Below are 27,162 nucleotides of genomic sequence, written 5' to 3'. Positions count from 1 at the left end.
AGAGTATTAATCAACTGTGTGAACAGAGTATGAATCAACTGTGTGAACAGAGTATTAATCAACTGTGTGAACAGAGTTTTAATCAACTGTGTGAACAGAGTATGAATCAACTGTGTGAACAGAGTATTAATCAACTGAGTGAACAGAGTATTATTCAAATGTGTGAACAGAGTATGAATCAACTGTGTGAAAAGAGTATTAATCAAATGTGTGAACAGAGTATTAATCAACTTTGTGAACAGAGTATGAATCAACTGTGTGAACAGAATATTAATCAACTGAGTGAACAGAGTATTATTCAAATGTGTGAACAGAGTATGAATCAACTGTGTGAAAAGAGTATGAATCAACTGTGTGAAAAGAGTATGAATCAACGGTGTGAACAGAGTATTAATCAACTTTGAGAACAGAGTATTAATCAACTGAGTGAACAGAGTATTATTCAAATGTGTGAACAGAGCATTAATCAACTGTGTGAACAGAGTATTAATCAAATGTGTGAACAGAGTATTAATCAACTGTGTGAACAGAGTATGAATCAACTGTGTGAACAGAGTATTAATCAACTGTGTGAACAGAGTATTAATCAACTGAGTGAACAGAGTATTATTCAAATGTGTGAACAGAGTATGAATCCACTGTGTGAAAAGAGTATGAATCAACTGTGTGAAAAGAGTATGAATCAACGGTGTGAACAGAGTATTAATCAACTTTGAGAACAGAGTATTAATCAACTGAGTGAACAGAGTATTATTCAAATGTGTGAACAGAGCATTAATCAACTGTGTGAACAGAGTATTAATCAATTTTGTTCACTCAGTTGATTAATACTCTGTTCTCAGAGTATGAATCAACTGTGTGAATAGAGTATGAATCAACTGTGTGAATAGAGTATGAATCAAAAGTGTGAGGAAAGAGTATAAATCAACGGTGTGAAAAGAGTATTAATCAAATGTGTGAACAGAGTATTAATCAACTGTGTGAACAGAGTATGAATCAACTGTGTGAACAGAATATTAATCAACTGAGTGAACAGAGTATTATTCAAATGTGTGAACAGAGTATGAATCAACTGTGTGAAAAGAGTATGAATCAACTGTGTGAAAAGAGTATGAATCAACGGTGTGAACAGAGTATTAATCAACTTTGAGAACAGAGTATTAATCAACTGAGTGAACAGAGTATTATTCAAATGTGTGAACAGAGCATTAATCAACTGTGTGAACAGAGTATTAATCAAATGTGTGAACAGAGTATGAATCAACTGTGTGAACAGAGTATTAATCAACTGTGTGAACAGAGTATTAATCAACTGAGGGAACAGAGTATTATTCAAATGTGTGAACAGAGTATGAATCCACTGTGTGAAAAGAGTATGAATCAACTGTGTGAAAAGAGTATGAATCAACTGTGTGAAAAGAGTATGAATCAACGGTGTGAACAGAGTATTAATCAACTTTGAGAACAGAGTATTAATCAACTGAGTGAACAGAGTATTATTCAAATGTGTGAACAGAGCATTAATCAACTGTGTGAACAGAGTATTAATCAATTTTGTTCACTCAGTTGATTAATACTCTGTTCTCAGAGTATGAATCAACTGTGTGAATAGAGTATGAATCAAAAGTGTGAGGAAAGAGTATAAATCAACGGTGTGAAAAGAGTATTAATCAAAGGTGTGAAAAGTATTAATCCACTGTGTGAATAGAGTATGAATCAACTGTGTGAATAGAGTATGAATCAACTGTGTGAAAAGAGTACTAATCAACTGTGTGAACAGAGTATCAATCAACTGTGTGAACAGATTATTAATCAACTGTGTGAACAGAGTATTATTCAACTTTGAGAACAGAGTATTAATCAACTGAGTGAACAGAGTATTATTCAAATGTGTGAACAGAGTATTAATCAACTGTGTGAACAGAGTATTAATCAACTTTGAGAACAGAGTATTAATCAACTGAGTGAACAGTGTTAATCAACTGAGTGAACAGAGTATTATTCAAATGTGTAAACAGAGTATTAATCAACTTTGAGAACAGAGTATTAATCAACTGAGTGAACAGTGTTAATCAACTGTGTGAACAGAGTGTTAATCAACTGTGTGAACAGAGTATTAGGGGGCTTTTCCACTGGGCTCGTTTGCTGCGGTCCGAGCCCGAGCGCGTTTGTTCCCGGCGCCCCCCGCAGCGTTTGTCTGGTTTCACACTCAACTTGATTCTATCGAACTCTGGTGCGTTTGCGTGCATCTTACGTCATTGCAAACGTGCACGGCGCATGATAGAAAACACGACGCGGGTCAATATATTGTGTTTTTTATTAATTTGGTGCCATTATTCATAGCTGAGTAAACAACCCAGGTTAACTGTGTGTGTGTGTGTGTTTCGCATAAGCTGTTTTTCCGCTGCTTGCAAATGGACTCTTTTGAGGAGACAGTGGATTTCCATTAATTTGTTGCCCTGATTGCACGCACTATGCGCGAATACACTGCAGACTCACTCTTGCTCGTATCCAGGGTAAATCTTCATCCCTTACATGTGTTTTATTTAACTAAATACATCATAATCGACTAAAACGCATGCGCAGGATACTTTACTTCCTGAACAAGTGCGCACCCGAGTCCGTGTTGTTTTCACATACACGCGAATCGCAGCACGGTTCGGGAGCAACCGAACTCAGACCACCTCCTCCAGGTAGTCTCGGGTTCGGTACCCCAGTGCGCACCCGGGTCCCATGACAGGGTTCACATTAGCGATTTTTCATGCGAACCGTGCCCCGTTCCGAACTAAACTGCCAGTGTGAAAGCCCCCTTAATCAACTTTGAGAACAGAGTATTAATCAACTGAGTGAAAAGAGTATTAATCAGCTGAGTGAACAGAGTATTATTCAAATGTGTGAACAGAGCATGAATCAACGGTGTGAAAAGAGTATTAATCAACTGTGTGAAAAGAGTATAAATCAACGGTGTGAAAAGAGTATGAATCAACTGTGTGAACAGAGTATTAATCAACTGTGTGAACAGAGTATTAATCAAATGTGTGAACAGAGTATGAATCAACTGTGTGAAAAGAGTATGAATCAACTGTGTGAAAAGAGTATGAATCAACGGTGTGAACAGAGTATTAATCAACTTTGAGAACAGAGTATTAATCAACTGAGTGAACAGAGTATTATTCAAATGTGTGAAGAGCATTAATCAACTGTGTGAACAGAGTATTAATCAACTTTGTTCACTCAGTTGATTAATACTCTGTTCTCAGAGTATGAATCAACTGTGTGAATAGAGTATGAATCAACTGTGTGAATAGAGTATGAATCAACTGTGTGAAAAGAGTATAAATCAACGGTGTGAAAAGAGTATTAATCAACGGTGTGAAAAGTATTAATCCACTGTGTGAATAGAGTATGAATTAACTGTGTGAATAGAGTATGAATCAACTGTGTGAAAAGAGTATGAATCAACTGTGTGAACAGAGTACTAATCAACTGTGTGAACAGAGTATCAATCAACTGTGTGAACAGATTATTAATCAACTGTGTGAACAGAGTATTAATCAACTTTGAGAACAGAGTATTAATCAACTTAGTGAACAGAGTATTATTCAAATGTGTGAACAGACTATTAATCAACTGTGTGAACAGAGTATTAATCAACTTTGAGAACAGAGTATTAATCAACTGAGTGAACAGTGTTAATCAACTGAGTGAACAGTGTTAATCAACTGAGTGAACAGAGTATTATTCAAATGTGTGAACAGAGTATTAATCAACTTTGAGAACAGAGTATTAATCAACTGAGTGAACAGAGTGTTAATCAACTGTGTGAACAGAGTGTTAATCAACTGTGTGAACAGAGTATTAATCAACTGTGTGAACAGAGTATTAATCAACTTTGAGAACAGAGTATTAATCAACTGAGTGAACAGAGTATGAATCAACTGTGTGAAAAGAGTATTAATCAACTGAGTGAACAGAGTATTATTCAAATGTGTGAACAGAGTATTAATCAACTGTGTGAACAGAGTATTAATCAAATGTGTGAACAGAGTATTAATCAACTGTGTGAACAGAGTATGAATCAACTGTGTGAACAGAGTATTAATCAACTGTGTGAACAGAGTATTAATCAAATGTGTGAACAGAATATTAATCAACTGAGTGAACAGAGTATTAATCAACTGAGTGAACAGAGTATTATTCAAATGTGTGAACAGAGCATGAATCAACGGTGTGAAAAGAGTATGAATCAACTGTGTGAAAAGAGTATGAATCAACGGTGTGAACAGAGTATTAATCAACTTTGAGAACAGAGTATTAATCAACTGAGTGAACAGAGTATTATTCAAATGTGTGAACAAAGCATTAATCAACTGTGTGAACAGAGTATTAATCAAATTTGAGAACGGAGTATTAATCAACTGAGTGAACAGAGTATTATTCAAATGTGTGAACAGAGTATCAATCAACTGAGTGAAAAGAGTATCAATCAACTGAGTGAACAGAGTATTATTCAAATGTGTGAACAGAGTATCAATCAACTGAGTGAAAAGAGTATCAATCAACTGTGTGAAAAGAGTATTAATCAACTGTGTGAAAAGAGTATTAATCAACGGTGTGAAAAGTATTAATCCACTGTGTGAATAGAGTATGAATCAACTGTGTGAACAGAGTATTAATCAACTGTGTGAACAGAGTATTAATCAACTTTGAGAACAGAGTATTAATCAACTGAGTGAACAGAGTATGAATCAACTGTGTGAAAAGAGTATTAATCAACTGAGTGAAAAGAGTATAAATCAACGGTGTGAAAAGTATTAATCCACTGTGTGAATAGAGTATGAATCAACTGTGTGAACAGAGTATGAATCAACTGTTTGAAAAGATTATAAATCAACGGTGTGAAAAGAGTATTAATCAACTGTGTGAACAGAGTATGAATCAACTGTTTGAAAAGATTATAAATCAACGGTGTGAAAAGAGTATTAATCAACTGTGTGAACAGAGTATGAATCAACTGTGTGAAAAGAGTATTAATCAACTGAGTGAAAAGAGTATAAATCAACGGTGTGAAAAGAGTATTAATCAACTGAGTGAACAGAGTATTATTCAAATGTGTGAACAGAGTATGAATCAACGGTGTGAAAAGTATTAATCCACTGTGTGAATAGAGTATGAATCAACTGTGTGAAAAGAGTATTAATCATCTGAGTGAACATAGTATTAATCATCTGAGTGAACAGAGTATTAATCATCTGAGTGAACATAGTATTAATCATCTGAGTGAACAGAGTATTAATCATCTGAGTGAACAGAGTATTAATCATCTGAGTGAACAGAGTATTCATCATCTGAGTGAACAGAGTATTAATCATCTGAGTGAACAGAGTATTAATCAACTGTGCGAACAGAGTATTAATCATCTGAGTGAACAGAGTATTAATCATCCTAGTGAACAGAGTATTAATCATCTGAGTGAACATAGTATTAATCATCTGAGTGAACATAGTATTAATGACCTGAGTGAACAGAGTATTAGTCAACTGAGTGAACAGAGTATGAATCAACTGAGTGAACAGAGTATGAATCAACTGTGTGAACAGAGTATTAATCAACTGTGTGAACAGAGTATTAATCAACTGAGTGAACAGAGTATGAATCAACTGTGTGAACAGAGTATTAATCAACTGTGTGAACAGAGTATTAATCACCTTGTCTAGATGTGGCAAACATGGTCTCCATTTCCCTGTAGAGATCCATGAAGACTGGGCTCCTTTGAAGCTCGTTCCTCGCTCGAGACGACTCTGAGAAAACAGAAAAACCCTCATGATGTGAGGAGCATCAGCAGCAAACCAGCACAAGTGTAGGAGTATCTCAGCACCTTTGGGTCCAGAGAAGATGTTCTGAATGAAGAGGAAGAGCGATCTGATGCCCATCTGCTGCAGTAACTCATAGCCATGATATAGGCTGATGCAGAGAGCGAAGTCTCCCTCGATCGGCCCCTGCTGCGGCCCCTGAAGACAGAACACACACTCATCTACAGACCACTGCAGTGTGACGGCTTAAAGCAGTGAGGTTCAGTGCAGCGAGTCGGTTCAGTGCAGCGAGTCGGTTCAGTGAGTCAGTTCAGTGCAGCGAGTCGGTTCAGTGCATTGAGTTGGATCAGTGAGTTGGTTCAGTGCAGCGAGTTGGTTCAGTGCAGCGCGTCGGTTCAGTGCAGCGCGTCGGTTCAGTGCAGCGAATCGGTTCAGAGCAGCGAGTCGGTTCAGAGCAGCGAGTCGGTTCAATGCAGCGAGTCGGTTCAATGCAGCGAGTCGATTCAGTGCAGTGAGTCGATTCAGTGCAGTGAGTCGGTGCAGTTCAGTGAGTCAGGTTCATTGAGTTGGTTCAGTGCAGTGAGTTGGATCAGTGAGTCGGTTCAGTGCAGTAAGTTGGATCAGTGAGTCGGTCAGTGCAGTGAGTTGGATCAGTGAGTCGGTTCAGTGCAGTGAGTTGGATCAGTGAGTCGGTTCATTGAGTCGTTTCAGTGCAGTGAGTTGGATCAGTGAGACGGTTCAGTGCAGTGAGTTGGATCAGCGAGTCGGTTCAGGGCAGTGAGTCGGTTCAGTACAGTGAGTTGGATCAGTGAGTTGGTTCATTTAGTCGGTTCAGTGCAGTGAGTTGGATCAGCGAGTCGGTTCAGGGCAGTGAGTCGGTTCATTGAGTCGGTGCAGTGAGTCGGTTCAGTACAGTGAGTCGGTGTCTGCTGTACCTGGACGTGTGGTGGTGGGTTGCGTCTGAACTGTTCTCGGGCCAGAATGATCTGGTACTTTGTGAGGGAATGGAGGTCGCGGTGACTCAACAGCCTCATCTGGGTCAGACGGGACGTAAACTTCTCTAAAACCTGCAAGCAAAACAGGCCAGAGCGAGCAAAACATGTGAAAATCATTTCAGCAGCACAATGGAGCCCACAGACTCTTTTCAACCCATAATCACGCCACTTTTTCCATGTACACCTTTATTGTTCATCCTCACTGTAATAGTGTTCGCTGCCCTGCTGTGAAAATGTACATTCAATCTTTCAGGATATTTGTCTGATCACCTCTACAAACCCAAACCTCCCCGATCATCAATACAGAACAAACACAATCAAGAGATCAAGATGCTTTAATTGATAAAATGTCGTAGAAATATGATTTACTCATTACACTCAGCTCATACAACCAAAACATAAATCAGCCTTCATCTCTCAGAGCACCTGATTCACTCATTTACTAGAGCTTCACCACGACCATATTCATTTTTTTCACTATAAATGAAGCAAAATTAAAATATCTGGCTTGCTGTACAGCGTTCAGAACACGACAGTAAATGTGATTTAAATATACATAATGTGAAAATTGAACTGCACTTTAATATCCAGGAACACTGAGGAATAAAGACGGATGTATAACAGGACACCTGAGAGCCAAACTGAGCTCGTAATAAATCCCAGCCGGTGAACACGATCAGATAAAGACTGAGAGACTTACGCTGTTAAACTGATTGAGTGTGTGACGTCCACACTGATGCTGTCGAGACTCAGTCTGATCATATTTCTGCTCATTTCAACTGTAACTGCTCATATGTTGTTGCAGTATAAAGTGTTTTCATGTCTCATTCCGGGCAAATACAGTGATCCAGATTTTGGAATAATCCTGAACTTTCAGTTGAAAATCTCTATTCAAACCAGACAAACTCAAGCAGCAGTTCAAGGCCTAATAAATTACATTAAATAGTGAATGAAGCCTATATAAAACACACACACACACACACACAGGGAAAAAAATCTTGCTCTTGTGAATCATAATTATCACAGAGGTCGAAATTATGACAGTTATTACTACTTCAATTTCGACTGTTTAATCTCATTATCAACTTAGTATGTTAAAAATTTTTATTTTTGGCATAATAAGACTTTTAATATCACAAATAAGACTAACCAGAGCAGAATGTTGGCTTCCATAAAGTAAAGTACATTCAAATCAAGGCGCATTAAAGCATTTGTAGGCATTACAGAATCTACCCATCAGTGACTGTTGCTGTGCCACACTACCACACACATTAAGATGATTTTTAGATCCTTATTTTGGATGCATATAATCGGTCGTTATGAGTTAGATGTTTAGATATGAGCGCTGTGAGTGATCCTGCGCGAGGGGGAGGGGCTTCTGCGGCCACGTGACCAGGACTCTGCCCACCCTTAAAACCGTCACGACTCTCGCGCCTGCAAAACAACACGTACGAACTGAGCGCCGTTAATAAGGCGAGATTAGCGACTGACGTTAAATATCCTCCGGTACACGAACATGACGGTGAAATCCGGGTGACCGAAGAGTGAGGGCGCTTCTGAACACGATCGCGCGGGCTCGTCATCGACTGATCGAGCGATGGATCGCGGCGGGTGTCGGTTGAACGGAGGCGGCGGTGGGGAAATGATCACACTGGAGGACCTGGAGTCCATGTCGGAGGACCAGCTGTCAGACAGTCCCGAGGAGGAGCAGGAGGACCAGGAAGAGCCGGGGAGACTTCTGCGCTACTGGAGAGATGTGGCGCGAGGACACCAGGTGGAGGTGCCCACAGGTAAACACACACACACACACACACACACACACAGCGAGTGAACGAACTACTGAGGAGAGTTTCGCGGCAGTTTAACGGTCATTCCCCTCAGCAGCGCGACTGAAGCGCACATATTCGCTCTAGCCTAGATAGGAAGCTCACTAGGCGGCTCAGACACACACACACACACACACACACACACACACACACACACACACACACAGGCTGTAAAGTGTAAACAAAACTGATAAAACACTCCTCGACTCTTTTATCAGAGCAGAACTGCGATCCACAGCTGTTGTATCAAAAACACTCGCTCTCAAAAACTCTCGAACAGGTTAACGTTACCATTTACATTAACGTTATATTTGCTCCTACATTACAGATTTTTAAATCTTTGCTTAAAACTCATTTTTTCCCATTGCTTTTAAAGTTCCTTGATTATTTTTGTATTTGACTTCTGTTAGTATTTTGTTTTTCTTTTGCCATTTAGTTTGAAAATTGTGTCTGATTTTATTTGTGAAATAAAGGGTTTCTACTGCTTTAGCTTGTATTTATTGTATCAGATGTTGTAAAGCACACTGGTCAGCTGCTGCTGTTTTACTGCTGCTATATAAATAAACCAAACTTGAAACTTGTATGGAAGATTGTTTCCGCCAAGGAATAATAAAAATAATAACAAAGGCAATTATCAATTTATATCTTACAATTCTGAGGAAAAATGTTCACACCAAGGACGATGACTATAGCTATAAAGTTGTAATAATTATATGAGAATAGCAGAGTTCACACCACGACTATAACGATAAGGTTACAACCACTTTCAGTTGATGAACGATCAAAACATCGACAGCCAATCAGGATCAATCCTGAGCATTTAAAGAGATAGACAACTATTCATCAACATCCCCATTCTTCCCTAGTTGATTAACCACAGTACATTAAGACAATTATTGTGTGTTACAAGTTTACCCTGAAAATGCTGTTTAAATAAGCAAATTATCTAATTAAATACTAATTTTGCATACATTTCCAATAGGGCTGCCCTGACTAAAAATGTTTCTAGTCGACTAGTAGTCAGATAGTCGTTCATGTAAGCCATTAGTCGACTAATCACATTTATATTAATTTAATTACTTGAATATATACTAGGGATGGAATAGCCCGTTCCGCGCTCAAACGCACACATAAAGCTTGCCGTGAAGCACGGGTAAAAGTAATGATTATGAATGTGTTGGAAAAAATATCAAGGAGACGTTTTAATGGTTTGTTAATAAATTAGTATTTTCTGAGTCCGTGTGTCGGCTGCAAAGATGAAGTCCTTTCATACAGATTACATAATCAGAGTATTTGTTTCGGATTTGATTTCTACAGTTCTCTGACACCTAGGCGGCAGAAGCGTGTGTTTGCTGTGAGTTTACACTTGGACACGCGTAAAACAATAGCGCACATTTATCTAGAGCGAGTGGCTATGTAAAGTTGCTACTACTAGTTTCAAATGATAAGTCATATTTGAGGTCGACGAATGATCTTGCGTTGATCACCGCTGGTCGGTTCAGATTTTGCTCATCTGAAACGCATGCGTGAGACCCGAATTGTTATAAAAAATGATAGCCAGCAAGAAGCTTGCGATCCAAATGGTCTGTGTACTGATTTGCAGCGAAAAGGAAAAAAGATGCAGGAAATGGTCGGGAGACGCAGGGAGAGAGTTTTCCAATGTGCTGCTGGTCAAGCAAATGTTTCTGTTTGATATAATTGTAAATATACCTATTAAAATAGTGATATTCTGGTCTATAACTAATAACGTCCCACTGCCCTGTATCTTGCTCTCTCATCGGTTGTAGGTCGTCGCCGATATAAGTGTCAGTCAGAACACATTTCACACTGCAGGATTTTGAATCTCAGACTGGTCCAGATATTTAGGTCCAGATTTGTCTCAGATTTCGGGCATTTTACAGCGATTTCTCTCAAATTCTGGGCTAAAATCGTGCAGTGTGAAGTTGGCATAACCGACTAATAAAATCTAGGTCAACTAAGCCTCTTCTCGACGACTATTAGCTCTAATTTCCAGAACAGAACTGTGAACATTGGATAAAGTCTGGTTCATAATTCTTGTTTGATTTTGTTGACATATTAAAGGTTTTTACAGAGTTTTCCCTTTTTATCACTCCATAAATCAGAAAATACTGTCTACAGATAGAAAACACACACATTTTCACCATGTTTTAGAAGTTAAATGTGTAAATCAGGGGAGTGATACATGACCAAACCTTCAGAATATAGATATGAATAAAAGTCTGGTGTGTGTGAAGCGGTTGAAGTGGAGATTTATGACTCAAACTCACTGCCTTTAAAGATTGAAATCTACAGACGCTAATGGATCAAATAAACACTAGTCTAGTTATGAGTAGGGCTGGGACGGTTACCGCATTACCGCAATGCCGCGGTCACGTGACTCCAACCGCGGGTCTGAGCTCGTCACCGTCATCACCGCGAAAAAAAAACAAAACAAAAAAAACCTTGGCCTGCACATGTGTGCACGTTGTGTCTAATGACATGGATTCATTAATTCTAATGACATGGATTATGTCTAATGATATTGTGACTTACATGGATTCAAGGTTTTCTAAACAAAACTCATCATCAAAAGATGGAGCAAATCCGACCTTTCGCGAGTTGAGGAGCGCGATGTTCCATGACGCATAATAACATTACATTCGTATTAGAGATGCGCGGATGGGCTATTATTATTTTCATCCGCAACCGCATCACAAAACTCATCATCTGTCCGCCATCCACCCGCACCAACGTTTTTTGATCAATTTTCGAAACCGCATCCGCGGCGCTTACTGTTTTAAGGTCTATGAGCGATGCGAGGCGCTGCTGTCGCGAGGATAGAAAGCTCTTGGCTGTTCTAGAAAGATCCAATGCAGCAAAGATATTTAAAGGCTAAAGTCCCTAGTATATTGGCTATGTTGTATCCCCAGAATATCAGCAGTGAACTCTGTCTCCGATCGGCGCCCAGGGATAAATATGAATAAGTAAATAGCAGGCATGAAAACGGGTCAGGGTTGAAAAAGGTGAGAAGGATATCACCCCTCCAGGGGGGTCGGGGGCATGCTCCCCCGGAAGAAAATTTTAAATATTACATATTTTAAAGTATCAATCTGATGCATTTTGAGATGCATTTTTTGCCAACCTGGGGAAAGCTGTAGAAAATTAACTTCAGCCATGAGTCAAAAATATTTTGGCCTCCATAGCGTTAGCTAATAATTTTCCACCGGAGCTTTAGCTAGCTGGCTAACGTTGCGTTCTCTTCAACTGTGTTCAACGACTCAATTCATCAAGCTAAGCCTATGTCAACAGAGCTCCTGGGTAACTTATATAGCCTACCAGAAAATATTAAGGATGTCCCGATAGCATTTTTTCTGAACCGATCCAATCCGATACCAAAAATTCGGAGTATCGACCAATACCGATCCGATACCAGCGCAGTTTTTTTTAAATCAAGTAGAATTTCTATAACTCTGTGTTGAACTGATAATCACTCTTTTGTGTGTTAAAAACAATCTACTTAATACAGACAACTTCATTATAAAGAAAAACAACAACAAAAAAAATATATGATCATAACCTATGACCAAAATTATATAATAAACTAGATTAGTGGATAACTCAGTAAAATTTAGTGTAGAAAAACAATAATTGTATAAAATCTGAACATTTAGCGAAAAAAAAAACATTTAGTGGGGAACAAAGAGACAATAAGTGTAGCACTAAATCTGGTAAAACGTTACACATTGCTCTTTGTATTGTTGTAGAATATATTCATGAAAAACAAGATAAAAATCAGAAAGATCAATTATTATATATAGTCTACTATAAAATTATGACATGGGGTTTGGGGGGGCTGGCTATTTAAAGCGGTTTACCGCCATACCGCGGGAAAATCTTGCTTTTCAACCGCGGTTCGAAAAAATCCATACCGCCCCAGCCCTAGTTATGAGAAGACGAATCGCTCCAGGGCATGAAAACACTAGGGCTGGGCCGATACACTATATCTCAATTCGATACTGTCACGATACTCGGGTGCCGATACGGTATGTATTGCGATTTTTTTTTTAAGAATTGTGATTCTACAAGTATTGCGATTTGATATTGCAATTTTTTTTAGCACTAGACCATCGGGAAAAGTGAAATCATGCACTTATACAGACTGTACATGATGTATAAGATGAGTCATACAATACTACATTCTCTTGAATAAATGATTCGATACCAAATACATTTTTTAAGTCTCTTGTCGTCACTTATTGGAGAAACACTGTAATCGATAAATGCGTCATTTTAAGCACCAAGTTTCTATCAGAAGCTGATTTTGATCTCTATCGTAGACATCAGGTTTGGCACTTTTACTGACACAGTTCATCCTCTGTTGGAACGAAAGTGGCTAACTTCTGTCCATAGATATAAACACTGTGGGCCCTATCTTGCACCCGGCGCAAATGACTTTGTACACTGACGCATGTATCATTCCTATTTTGCAACCGCACAAAGCGGACTTACTTTTCCCTCCACAGACACACGTCGGTTAACTAAGAAATACACTTGCGCTCCCCGGGGCGGTTCAGCACAAAGAGGAGGCGTGTTCCGGCGCAAACTTTCCCTCATGCTATTCTGCTGTTCTATAAAACAATTGCGCCACTGACCAGAAAAAAACTAGTCTAAAGTCAGTGGCGCGTTGCGCGTACATTCAGATGCTATTTTAAGCACGCATGCTTGGCCATAATACAGAGTGTGAACAACCCGCATACACTGGAGATGATTCTCTCATCTACACAGATGCATTTAACTTTTTGCAAATGATACATTATTATAAGGAAAAAAATTAAAACACGAGGGAAATCATTGTTGTGTCCATGACGATGGGGAAAATAGGCATAAAGCTTACACATTTACCCAAATTATTATATGCATGTTTAACAGAAGCTAATTTGTGTGGGTTTGTCCATTCCCCAATGTCACTTCTCTTTCTTTTACGGCCCTGACGAGAACATCGATCTCCTCGGCTGAGAACCGATTCTGAAGCGCCCCTGGTAAATGCGCCGTTATAATAGTATTACGCCATGGAACAAGCGCACCTCGTTCATCATGCTCTTAAAGGGAATGTGATATAAAGCTCTTATTGGTTTGTTTCCCGTTACGCCCAAACCACACCTATGAATAATGAAGCTACTTCAGACCAACCCCTTTTAGATTTGCGCCAGGCGCAAGAGGCATTTATCCCTGCGCTTTGACACTTGCGTTTCAGATCGTTAAAATAGGGCCCTAGATGTCGCCTTGGCTACGGCAGTTCATTGGAACGAATGCGTCAATAGAGCCGCCATCTTGAAACAGGGGAGCCCCTCATCAGCGTCAATGTAGAAAAGGTCTAACGGAAATAAAATCACCATAAATCATCATGAATGCAATTTTCTAGTTGTTTTGGTTCGTTCCAACGGTCAGACATGTATTTATTATAGAGTCCAGAGAAATTAAATTTTTTTCTTTAAATTTCACAATCTTGTGAAATGTAATCCCTTGCTGTCTGGTTTTTAGATTTCGTTCGTGTGAACATCCATACGCAGCACAAAAGTCCGGCATCATCCATGAATTCAGCGTTACCCAGCTACTTCCTATGACAAGACCCCTGTTCCAAGATGGCGGCGGTTTTGACGCATGTTTAGAACCCCAAGGCGACATCTAGTGTTTATATCTATGACTTCTGTCAACCTCGTCTATAAGCAAGGACAAAAATAAAGCAATTGAATTTGAATCAGTATGGATTCTGGAATTAAAAAAAACCATTTTAGAATCGTGATAGCTGTGTGAATTGATTTTTTCTCCCAGCCCTAGAAAACACTATTGTGTCATGCAGTGAACACATGATCTGAGCTCTTCCTCTATGAATCCAGCAGATTTGCGTGACTGTCACTGAGGCAGGGAGGATTTCCCATGATGCACTGGGGCTGCAGGCGGGCCGTCCTGACCCAGTTCAGCAGATTATCACAGGACTCTGTTCTCCATATCAGACACAGAGAGTTTGTAAAGCACAGTCAATCGTGAGCGTCCTGCTGAACACTCAGGGCTTTGTGTTTGACGTGTAATCAGGTGATGTGTGTTTGTGTGCCGAGATCGCGGAGATTATCCAGACCAGGCCTTTCTAAATCCAGTCCAGTGAAGCGCTTTACACCGCGGTTCACGTGAAGAGCAAACATGATGTTACAGTAAGAGACTCACTGATCCAGATCAAACAGAGACAGCATCGATCGCTCCATCATGTGATCCTGCAGTTTCAACAGCTCTGACCTAATGATGGGAAATTACAGAAGATACGAACTCCGTAATAACACAGTAACAGCACAATAAAACACTAAAATTAATAAACATTTATTAATCTAGGTTAATGTTCATTTCTACACGTACTAATTCATTATGAAGCAACAGGAATGAACAATATTATGTTTATAAATTAGCACTGACCTAGAGATGAATTAGTCATGATTAATCATAATACAAATAATTGAGATTGACGATTTACTTTGATTTTATGTCACTTACAGTGTAAACCTAATAAGTTATTTTTTCCAGGAATCATGTATAATATTAAAATATTATAATAAAATGGGCCCATAGGAAAATCAATATTTATATGTGATTTGCCGAAACACTTAACGCTGTCTTCCAATGTTGATAGCTTTAAATTCTCACTAAAGACTTTTTTTTCTCTCTGGCTTTTTGTTCAATGTAATTTTATGAATTTGTGTGTGTTCTTGTGTGTTTATGTATTTAATTGTCTAAGTGATTGTACACCACTTCGGTCAGCAGTGGCTGGTTTAAATGTGCTCTAGAAATGAAAGTGTCTTGCCCAGCCTAAAGTCAAGCTTTATAGTGGAGGGATTGACACTGTTTTACACACACACACACACACACACACACACACACACACACACACACACACACACACACACACACACACACACACACACACACACACCTCATCTGTTCACATCATGATAAATAAATCGAGTGGGGTTAGTGAAGTGCACTGAAGTGTTTGCTGTCGCTGCTCATTAGTGTCTCGCTGTGCTGACGAGCTGCAAACACAGGACAACTAATGCCGGATACACACTGTGCCGTTTCAGCAATACTAGAAGAGAAATACAGTAAATATTACTGCAGTGTAAATCTGCTGTTTTCTATGTGAATATATAGTAAAGTGTAATTTATTCCTGTGATCAAAGCTGAATTTTCAGCATCATTACTCCAGTCTTCAGTGTCACATGATCCTTCAGAAATCACTATAATATGATGATTTGATGCTCAAGAAACATTTAGAAACTAGATTTACTTGCTTATCAAACTGTAGCTTGAGTACACAAACATAATGTGTCTATATCTGCTCCTCGATTCACAGACATGGCCGAACCCATCCAGCAGATCACCAGCAATAACGACGGCACACACACACGGGAGCAGGTTCCTTACACACTCCTCACACGCAAGGAGAAGGTACGTAAGAGAACAGAGAAACAACTGTAAACAGTGTGACATCGGTGACTTTCAGCAGATGTGTAACGTCACGTGATACAAAGACACTGGAACAGCGATGAGATCACAGAATCGAGAGCTGTTTCCGTCCAAAGCTGTGAATTTAACTCATGCCAAAACTGGAATATGGCATAAAACATTTACGAATAAAGCAGCGTTTCCATCCCATGTGTTTAATGTGAACAACATATCACTTCCTGTGAAATTGGCTCAAATATCAGTAATAAAAGTGTAAGTTTCTGCAATCCGTCTCTTTTCCCTCCATCATAAACGAGTGTGTCGAGCGTCAGACGAAACACAATAAACGCTGTCGTGTTCTCTAGCTGGTGTTCGGGAACACACTCGTGTGTGTGAGACGCTTCTGGAGGGAATTAAACACAATCATTCTGATCACACACTTCCACTTTCAGAAACACCAAACCAACATTAGAGACGCTGCGACGCCATTGGTCCGCTGGTTACTCCAGTTATCCAATAAATATGCATAAAATAGGTGGATGAAAACAACCAATATGAATAATACATGTGATCAAACACACCTGCATGAATGAGGATGATGACGATGGATTGGGTGCTGAAACCATTAAACTCCACCCACTTTCATTGATTGACACTTTCCATCCAGGTCAGAAACTAACGAAAGCTTACGGCAAATATGCACTGAAAAACGCCCCAGATTTGACAGATGTGGGTGGAGAAAGTGAATATTATTTAATGTATCAAATGTCAGATAAGAAGTGTGTTGTTATTTAACATGTTTATTGCCTCTGCAGATACTGATGAGCTCTGTAAGAAAATACTCCAAAAGGTGAAACATGAATCACATCTGGATCATTTAACACAGGGATGGGTTCAGTTATTAAAATGTGTTCGGGAAGAGAATTGACTCTTTATGATCAAATACATTACTGTAACTCAAATGTACAGCAGCTCATGGGTTTGATTTCCAGGGAATGCATGAATTAGAAAAAATATACACTACTTTAAATGCATGAATGCAGTGCAAGTCAGTGGATAACAGTGTGTTAAATACATAAATGTAAACGTCAAATCAACATGGAATACACAGGCGTCTGTACATGAGGTATGAGAACGGTTCAAACTGATTAAATTGAAGTATTTTATGTCAAATTATTACATAACATAAAAGCATCTACAAAATAGACTATTACAGGGATAATTCACCTAAAAATGAAAAATCTGTAATTTACTCACTCACGTTATTTACTCCAAACCTGTAAAAATGTATTTTGAAAAAGATATTTTGAGAATTGTAATTTTAGGGTGGACTATCCCAGTGTTTCCCCTACCATTAAACGCAAGCTCCAGTAGTAACTTTCACACACACACACACACGCTGAAGCACGTGTGACGCTCAAGCTGTTTTTGCCTGTATATGAGGACACGAGTGCATGAACTTCAGCTCCAGACTCGTGATCCCGCTTCATTAGAGAAAAACTATCGTCATGTCAAACACACAGAAACTCAATTTTTTAAGGCAACCCGTCAAAATAAAAGTTCAGTTTAACTTGAGACTTTCTACTGTATTAGTATTAATACTAATACAAATAAATGATGATCAAAACTTTATTTTTTAAGGAATAATCGCAATTTTCTTACATTTTTCTTAGACAATTTCAAACATTTCATGATTAAAAGAAATTTAATTGATGTTTTATAGTTTCATTTGATTACCAGAAAAACACAGAATTTGTGTATTAAAAAAAACATTTAATAGAATTAAAAAAATATATTTTGTGTAAGTTTAATAATTGTTTATAATAAAAGTTTCATGATTTCAATTAATTAGACATGAGTTTTACAGCACACGCCCGCTCCACAACACTAGTTTTCATAAAGAAATCCTAGGGGAAACACCTTTAAGTGCATGTGCTTCTATATTGCCACGCGTGACGACTCCGGCGTGACCCTGATGTCCTGCTGGTGTGTGTGTGTTGTAGTGCGGGGAGGTGGTGTACGAGAAGCGGCGCTATGAGAAAGCGCACTGGGCCTGCATCACGGTTCACGAGGACACGTATGAACAGAGCATCTGCTATGGCTTCATGAAGATCATGAGGTTCATCTGTCAGCAGAACACAGCAGGTCCGTGAGCACAGATGCTAGCTAACCCTCTCTCCACAAGCTAACGCTCGCTCTCCCTCCACAGGGAGTTATCTGGGCATGACCATACCCATCGTGACGGTGGTCCGCACCGACGAGAGGCACACCACTCTGTCACGGGCCGTCACTGTGGCGTATTACCTTCCCATGGTGCACCAGGGCGACCCGCCACGACCCCACGACCCCGAGATCTCCATTGAGCAGTGGCCCGACACTGTCGTCTACAGCAGGTGGGAAACCGTCACTGAAAGTAGTGGTGCAACGGATCTCAAGATTCACGGTTTGGGTCATTTACGGTTTTGAGCCAGGGATCGGGGAGATATATATATATATATGTGTGTGTGTGTGTATGTTAGGGGTGGAACGGTTCATCAAAAAAATCCGAACCGTTCAATTCACTTGTCAGGATTCGAGACACGTGTGTATTGTTCGGGTCCGGCCACGCGCAGTGTAACGTGTTTTTCATCATTTGTTGCTGTATTTCTAGGTGAATGTTACACCGTGTCATAACCAGACGTAGGAGTGTAACGGTTCACAAAATTCACGGTTCGGTACGTTTTCGATACAGCAAAAAGAAAGAAATGCCAGAGAAATTTCCTATTTATTAAAAGAAAAAATATTTTTAAATAAGTGTGAATTTTCCTACATCTTGAAACTGTAGTTTTATAAATGGGGGTAATCTTTGAATCTTTGAACAAATAATGTTTTGGTCATCACATTAAAAATAAAATTTAAATATGATAATATTTGAGTTTTATAGTGCTGGAAAAAGATGTGTGATGAAAGCATTTCACTATTTCTGCCAAACTTCCATGGTTACAGTGAGTGTTATACAGTAAACCCATGGTGAATGTTGCTGATCTGTGGACTTAAAGCCTATAACTAGTTCATTGATGGAATAATGTTAATGCTTCTCACTCGATCTCGCAGCGATGTTAGTACTTCAGTGGATCTCTCAGCGCTGTGTAACAGCGGATCGGCTCGCGCTGCACTATCATTGGTCCAAACTGATAAACGGTCCGTGAAGCACAAAATAATGAGTAGCGCAGTTTTGTTCCGCTTTCATTGCGTTTGCCAGTGGATGTTGCGCAGCGTTGTGATGGTCGCGCCAGCGCGGATTTTGGTTCGGCAGGAAAAATGGTCCAACGAATCGTTCGGTTTGTAATGCGTACCGATTACCGAACCGAAAGCCTCGTACAGAACGGTTCAATGCGAATACATGTATCATTACACCCCTAACCAGACGATCAGATTCCAGCGACAAATAATTCGACTGTCCACACCAGACGCGATACAACTATGCGACGTGATGTAGTCAATCAAAAACTCACAGCCAATCAGGAGAGTGTGAGTGGGCGGGGTCTCGGCAAGCTCCCGGCACTCTGTGTACACAAGTACATAATCAAATTCATGAATATTACACCATTTTAAAAATATTAAAATACATACTGAGTTACTGAAACAAGCAGTTGTTGTCATAGAATACTCTTGTCTGTTAACCATGAGTTGACCGTTTGAACGTTCTTGTACACTTTTATTTATTTAGAAGATCTGAGGTGAATAGTTGCTCTCAGTACGGCTATAAAAGACACACAAAATGATGTTCAATCTCACACAGACGCTTTTAACATTAAATGAAGCACATAAACAGTAGCGTAGCTGAGATTAGCATGCTTTCTGTTCTCCGCGACAGGTTTTAACTGACAGAATTTTGTGTGTGTGTGTGTGTGTGTGTGTGTCTCTGTTCAGGGGCAAGATTAAACTTAGCAGTAGATCTACGAATCACGTGCGTGCCGAACCGTGGCCTGATCTGTACTGATCCACTGCGATCCGTTGCACCCCTACAAACAAGTCATGTGACTCAACACGTGTGTGTGTTTCAGGGCCTTCGCGGGCGCCACTAACGAGCTGTCCATCATTAATGAGATCAGCGGTCTGGCCGAGGCTCTGGACTCTCCGGGCGACTGCGTTAACGACTCCTTCATCGTGGCCGGATACACCAACCCAGCGGCAGCCAATCGACAAAACGAGATCTGGTTCCTGGAGAGGCCTTGAGCTGCTCGCTTTACCCACAATCCTCTGCTCCTCTCAGAGACCATTCAACAGGTTCAACGTCCTAGTTCCTGATTACCCATGAGCACTGCTCCTCGCTGTCGTCTGATGAACACGAGCAGAAGCTCATTAAATGCACAACACTGATTATAAGCTACTACACCAATACAAACACCACAACTGGAAGTGAGTCACTCTGAACGCTGTTGCTGTAAGACAATCATGTGTATGCCATGATCACACACACATACTCACTCAAACGTACATACTCATTCAAGCGTACATACACACACACTCACTCACTTTTACACACACACACACACACGTCTCTCGCTCTCTGTTCTCCTCAATGCTCATGTAGTCAAGAAACCAATATAATAGACACACATACGTATATATATTATATATTGTCATAGTGCTATTTTAAGTATTTTTTAAAATATTTCCTTCACTGTTATTCCTCCATTAAGTGCAGATGTCAATCAAACAAGGAAATAAACGAGTTTTCAGAATGAAACACACACGTGTCTTTGAACGAAGCTAATGAGCTCAACAAGCACTTGCTAACAGGCGCAAGACACGTCCTCTCGCGATCAGTGTGTATTTTGTGTTAATCTGAACACTCATCAGGTTCACGTCAGTGTAAACACTACAGCCACTGTGAGTTCCTGAATGCTTCTGTTCATATTTCTGTTCTGATCTCAATAAACTATTATTGAATCACAGTACGACTCGAGCGTCATCACTTTACACAACCCTGAACAAATATTCAGTAATATTACTGACCTCACTGCACTTACACCTCGTGTTATTTCTGGACTCAAATAACCGACTGATTAAAGTCACCGTGAAATCAAAATGGACAGTTCTTACGGTGTTTATTCTAAATGATTTATGGATGCACATCATTAGTGTGTTAAATCAGAATAACATCTCTTCTCTGATGATGGGGGCGGGGCCACCTGTCACTCACATGAGCTCAGCCAATAACAAACCACAACCATCTAATCATCAAATCAAATCCCCACGGACAAAATCAAGCCCCGCCCACATTTGTTCTTGTTCCAGAAGCGTTTGATTCGGATATACGACACAACTTCACTTTCATGATGAGACGTTAACTGAAAGTCTCTGAGCTCAGAGGGGTTCGGCTGCTGTGGGAATGAGGTCAGAGGTCAAACTGAAGCTGAAGCATTCCAACACTCCAGTGAGATGTGAATAAACCCAGAAAATATTCCTGTAGAGTCCTGCTCACAAAATGAAAACTGGTCATGTGACACCAGCAGCGGGAGCACGAGCTGAACACAAACGTCACGACTCTACCATTACACATTCACATTTCCCTCAAACATTCAGCTTTTCCCAATCATCTGCATAACATTTCAATACGCGTCTATGGAAGTAACATAACGACAAATGTTTTTGAAACAAAAAAGCTTGTTGAATTGCACTACTTGGAAAAATATGCATTGCATTAACCCTGCTTGCAAGTTAATACATCGTTTTTTTAGGGATGCATTTTTATGGGCTGAAATTCAACATGGTTTGTATATTTAAAGCTGTTGTCCGTAACTTTTTAAAGTTAATTATTTTAAAAAAAACATCTTCAGCCAGTGTTCAAAACTATCTGCTTGCCATAGCTAGATTAGCTTGGTTAGCTAAAACGGTTAAAAACGGTTAGCTTGTAAAAATGATTTTAATTCCAGTGGTACTGGTGGGTTTCCGCGGGAAATTCGAGCATGTCGTTGCGTCATTACGTCACATCCGTACACATAAAGAAGGAGTTTCGGCTAGCCGGCTATACTGCGCGTGAGGAGATGTAGAGATAGGCTTTTCTCGCAGCACTTTACATGATTAAACTTATGGCGGATCCAGAAAGATCCAAACAAAATCATCAGTGTCAACTGGAGATTAACCAGTTATAAAACCCAAAAGACTACGTACTTCGGATTTAAGGTGGAAAGAGAAAGAAACCGTCTCATGCGAACACAAGGACACACATCGGTGGGGCTTTTGAAAGGTGCGTGAACTCTCGAAGGGGTTCGAAAATGGAAGAAGAGACTAGGGCTGTGTTGAAAAAATCGATTCACCAATTCTGAATCGATTTTCATATTAATTTCTAAAGATCGATCCGTAACTCAGAGGATCGATTTAATAATAGGCCTACATTTTCCCCGTTAACTTTAACTTGCCGCGTCATTGAATTCACGCATACGCGCGAGGTGGAAGGACATTACAACAACGAACAAGGCGGTCAGTAACGTTAAGCAAGCGGTTGCTTTGAAAACTCCAGAGACGCTCAAAGCTGCGATCTGGCACCATTTCGGGTTTAGAACAAGCAATGCAGAGAACGAACTGACAAAAGCAAAGCAATTTGCAAAGCCTGCCAAATGGAGGTGAAGTATTGTGTAAATACTACTAATCTCAGGAACCACATGATGCGACATCATCAAGACATCATATTCAAGCCCGCAACAGATGACACTGAAACAAACTCTACAACTGCCAACTAATTCTGCACGCTCTGTCAAAATAACTGAGGCGATTGCGGGCTTCATTTGCAAAGGTATGCGCCCGTATTCTGTTGTTGAGAACGTGGGATTCAGGCGGCTAATGAAGGTAATGGAACCAAATTATGTCATTGTGTCAATGCTTTTTTCAAAAACACTTATCTAAATCTCGAAGATCGGATCAGATCAGATCGAATCGAATAATGATAATCGATTCAAGATCTTGAGAATCGGAATCGAATCGATTCTTGAAATTTGAATCGAAACCCAGCCCTAGAAGAGACGGCTTTTTAGAGAGACGGCAATAGTTCAATCGTGTAACAGTACGTTTTCTTAATTCACACAGTTATGGAGTTCCCTTTGTTGTGCCTTTCTCGTTTAGCTATTATGGAGAATATGAATTCTGAACTACACAGGTAATCATAAAACACATTAAATAACGTTAGTCACGCGATGCTGATGTTGTTAACATGAACAATTTGAGAACAAGGTAGGCTATGATTTGCACGGTTGCTGTAAATCGCGCTGATTAAACTAACGATTGCTTGTCGTGACGTCGAATGCTTTTTCCCCCTCTATTGATCAGAACAAAAATGGATGTTACTTGTTCAGAAGACATTTTCCGGTGAAAATTCTTATGTTAGTCAAACTTTCAAAAAGTGAATCTGTGATTCTGAATGACAGTATCCACACAGCGCGGTGATTGACAGCAGCACTCGCCTCAAAACACTGTGTTCATCCGCGCTGTTTCATGCCGATTTACAACCCACGTAAAGATGATGATTCCGCGAATCACTGCAGTTACAGATTTCAAACAGAGATGGCGACAGAAAAAGGAAAAGTTGCGGACTGTAGCTTTAAGCTGTGAATATTTAAATTCAAAACATTTCACACACGTTTTCATTACTAAAAATTCAATAATCCATATTTACCTTTTAGATTTGCACTTCCAAAATATCAATTTCTGTATAAAAATACAACCTGTAATATTCGACAGGCAATTTTCGGTCCATTTTATTTCGCTTTACAAATTCAGTGGATCAAATTCGACAGAAAATTCAACATTTGACATTCGGGAACGGCAGGAATATCAGAATATTGCCGATTGATAATCTGTCGATGAAGAAAACTATAGAGCAACGGGTGAGAGACTCACTTTACAGAAATGGATTTACAGAAATGGAGCAAGCGGGGATGATTATGTGATGATTATCAGGGCCAGTATATAGATATGGAAAAGCTGATAAAGACACAAAAGCTGTTTTACATTTAAGTCTTCACGGTTAGTTTTGTACGTGCAGCGTTCTCTACCGTGAACGAGATAATATTATTCCCTGATGCTGAAGTACAGATCAAACGTTAAATCTGAGGTAGTTGACATATTCCTCTCGGCTGTTTAGTTTTCTTAACTTTTCAAGTAGTGCAATTCAACAAGCTTTATTGTTTCAAAAACATTTGTCATTATTTTACTTCCATATCTATCCTCTTGACTGAGGTCTAGGTTCCAGGATATATCAAACACAGCGACAGCGCCATCTACAGTTACAGGCCCGTCACTGCAGCTCCAGTGATGAACCCTTCATCAAACCAGCCTTCTTTCTTTAAAGTCCCCTGTGGTGAAAATCCAGCTTTAATGTTGTTTATGTGTCTATGTGGTGTTTTTAATATGCTTTAAGACAAACCATGTGTAAATTCATAAGTCGACAGCATTGCTGAGTATTTTCTCCTTAAAACTGCAGTGAACCAAAGACAGTCTCTAAAACACGCTTTGTAATCGCTGGTGTTTCTGACTGCGTTTACACCGGCACAAAAAATCCGATCTTTTACTCACATCTGACACAGATGGGGATTTGTTGCACACGTGAAAACACAAACATCCACACGAGATCCGAGTTTTTAGCATCCGATCTGAGCCACTTCCAAATGTGGTTTTAAATCAGATCCATATTCAAAATCTGGACTAATAAATTCCTCTTTGAATTCAGTCCACCACAAGATGAGGACGACACGTTTATACACAAAGACAGCTTTTTAATGTTATGAGGCAGACGCTCGCTCAGCTTGAGGGAACTTTAGATTTATCTTCGTAAAGAAAAGAAATTGCGTTTTTAACCTCTGCCTTTTATAAATAAAACAGCATTGCTACTGAAAGCTACATTATATTTCTCAGCAATGAGGTAATGACTTCACTGTAATTAAACCAACAAGCTTCACTATTAGCTTACTCACTCACACGCTCGCTCGGGTTAATTCATAAAAATAAAAACATTACAGCACTACTATATTTCACTACAGAATTCTAGATCAGCTGTAGATGAACAATAATATTCCATCAGATTTAGTGCTGTAAAACATTCATGAGTCACGACAGCTGTAATCTTGCTGGCAAATAATCATGACCACCCGACATTAATTATATAAATCATTTTAATGGCACTGCCATTCAAAACCAGCGTCTACCATGTGCATTAGTAAAAACGATCACCGAAAATAATTTTGGGCGGTAATTCGTAAACACAGATATCGGACACCAGTCTTGTCTAAAGTGAATGTAAACAGGACAAAAGATCGGATCTGTGCTTGAGACGCAACGTAGCCTGTGACGTCACAAACTACCTTGTAACCAATCAGATCAACGTGTGATCGTCAACGATCAAATATAACGGTTCATTATGCAAGGTCTATATACACCACTGAGAACATAGTTATGGATCTCATATTGCATTTCTGTCCATAGATCCTCAGAAATATTACACAGTGCACCTTTAAGGGATAAAATGATTGACTACAGGGGGACTTTAATGATCTGAACACCTGCAAGCCGGAGCACGAGTGTCTCACATTTACATACACTTAGCAGCCTTTATCCACAGCGACTTGCAGATGAGGAATACAGCAAGCGAGTCGTGATGAGAAGTGAACCCAGAACACACTCAGGACACAAAGCGGTCTCTCTCACCTGTAGGTATCGGGTCTGATGTCTCACCTGTAGGTATCGGGTCTGATCTCTCTCACCTGTAGGTATCGGGTGGTCTGATGTCTCACCTGTAGGTATCGGGTCTGATCTCTCTCACCTGTAGGTATCGGGTGGTCTGATGTCTCACCTGTAGGTATCGGGTCTGATGGCCCGTGAGCGCCTCTCCCAGCGGGACGATGATCTTCTCCAGGCTGCGCTGATGCACGTGTGTCTGGACATCAGGACTGTCCTCAGAGCGCAGCTCGATGTGAGAGATCAGGAGGTTCGAGATCACCTGCTGCACCGCCTGCACACACACACACAGAATCACTGAGTACCCTGTTTCTGAGAGTGTGTGGGCAGTATTACTGAACTTCAGCAGCTTTCAGAACCGGTCAAAACAGATTGTATTCAATGCTTTTATTCAAAAAAGTCACCTGAGAGCACCTGCTGCACACACACACACACTCACACACACACACACACACACACACACACACACACACACACACACACCATGATGCATTGTGTGAAAATTATAACTATGCAACCGTCTACTACAGTATCGCATCAGACAGTGCAGTGTAGTCTCACTGACGAAACATTACATTCATTCACTGCTATAGGAGAGGGTGGTTGCCCTGCACGCTTAATAAACAAACTACAGCTGGTCCAAAACGCAGCCGCTAGAGTTCTTACCAGAACCAGGAAGTACGACCATATTAGCCCGGTTCTGTCAACACTGCATTGGCTCCCTATTAAACATCGTATACATTTAAAAATATTGCTGATTACTTACAAAGCACTAAATGGTTTCGCTCCCCAGTACTTGAGCGAGCTCTTAACGCATTATAGTCCTTCACGTCTATTGCGATCTCAAAACTCCGGCCAGTTGATAATACCTAGAATATCTAAATCGACTGCTGGCGGTAGATCCTTTTCCTATTTAGCACCAAAACTTTGGAACAATCTTCCTAACATTGTCCGGGAAGCAGACACAGTCTGTCAGTTCAAAGCTAGACTAAAAACACATCTCTTTGACCTAGCATTCACATAACACTCTATAGACTTCTATAATTCAATATTAGGCTGCTTAGATTAGATCAGCCGGAACTGGGAACACTTCCCTTAAATCCTGATGTACTCGTTACATCATAAGAAGAATGGCATCTACGCTAATATTACGCCGCCTTCACACTGGCAGTTGAAATCAGCTCCGATACGGCTCCGAAACAACCGGAAGTCATTCATTTCATATGGAAATTCGCAGACCGCATGCGAATGGGTCCGAAACGGGTCCGACCGAGTGCGGTGCGAAGAAAACCGTGTCCGTTGGTCATCCGGATGCGTTCAAAA

At 40.0% G+C, this 27,162-nt stretch overlaps 3 protein-coding genes across 4 annotated transcripts in view; 1 reads left to right on the top strand and 2 right to left on the bottom strand.

Annotated features, from left to right (window-relative positions):
- The window catches only part of LOC143731047 (solute carrier family 25 member 47-B-like), an 82,645-nt gene that overhangs the window by 49,143 nt on the left and 6,340 nt on the right, over window positions 1-27,162 (bottom strand). For both annotated transcript variants that reach the window (XM_077221687.1, XM_077221686.1), the window contains 4 exons: window positions 25,955-26,113; window positions 6,749-6,880; window positions 5,879-6,011; window positions 5,709-5,801 (listed from right to left, as the gene is read on the bottom strand). In XM_077221687.1, the coding sequence (XP_077077802.1) occupies window positions 5,709-5,801; window positions 5,879-6,011; window positions 6,749-6,880; window positions 25,955-26,113 (517 nt within the window). The remainder of the gene's footprint in view (window positions 1-5,708; window positions 5,802-5,878; window positions 6,012-6,748; window positions 6,881-25,954; window positions 26,114-27,162) is intronic.
- LOC143731035 (uncharacterized) lies at window positions 295-2,060 on the bottom strand (the record flags this gene model as incomplete). The annotated part of the gene is given in 3 exon segments (XM_077221676.1): window positions 295-552; window positions 963-1,013; window positions 1,971-2,060. Coding segments are annotated over 3 exon segments (399 nt in total), but the record flags the coding sequence as incomplete, so codon positions are not given.
- On the top strand, window positions 8,204-21,065 carry soul3 (heme-binding protein soul3). The gene is made up of 5 exons (XM_077221726.1): window positions 8,204-8,598; window positions 16,034-16,128; window positions 18,129-18,270; window positions 18,335-18,518; window positions 20,172-21,065. The coding sequence occupies exons 1-5, from the start codon at window positions 8,406-8,408 to the stop codon at window positions 20,341-20,343; spliced, it is 786 nt and encodes a 261-aa protein (XP_077077841.1). The 5' UTR covers window positions 8,204-8,405; the 3' UTR covers window positions 20,344-21,065.

This window comes from Siphateles boraxobius, unplaced genomic scaffold, assembly GCF_051911475.1.
Source record: "Siphateles boraxobius isolate OS27281-9 unplaced genomic scaffold, OSU_SipBor_1 85, whole genome shotgun sequence".
Taxonomy (NCBI): Eukaryota; Metazoa; Chordata; class Actinopteri; order Cypriniformes; family Leuciscidae; genus Siphateles; species Siphateles boraxobius.
The sequence above is the reverse complement of the archived record's forward strand: the minus strand, read 5'-3'. Positions and strand labels throughout refer to the sequence as shown.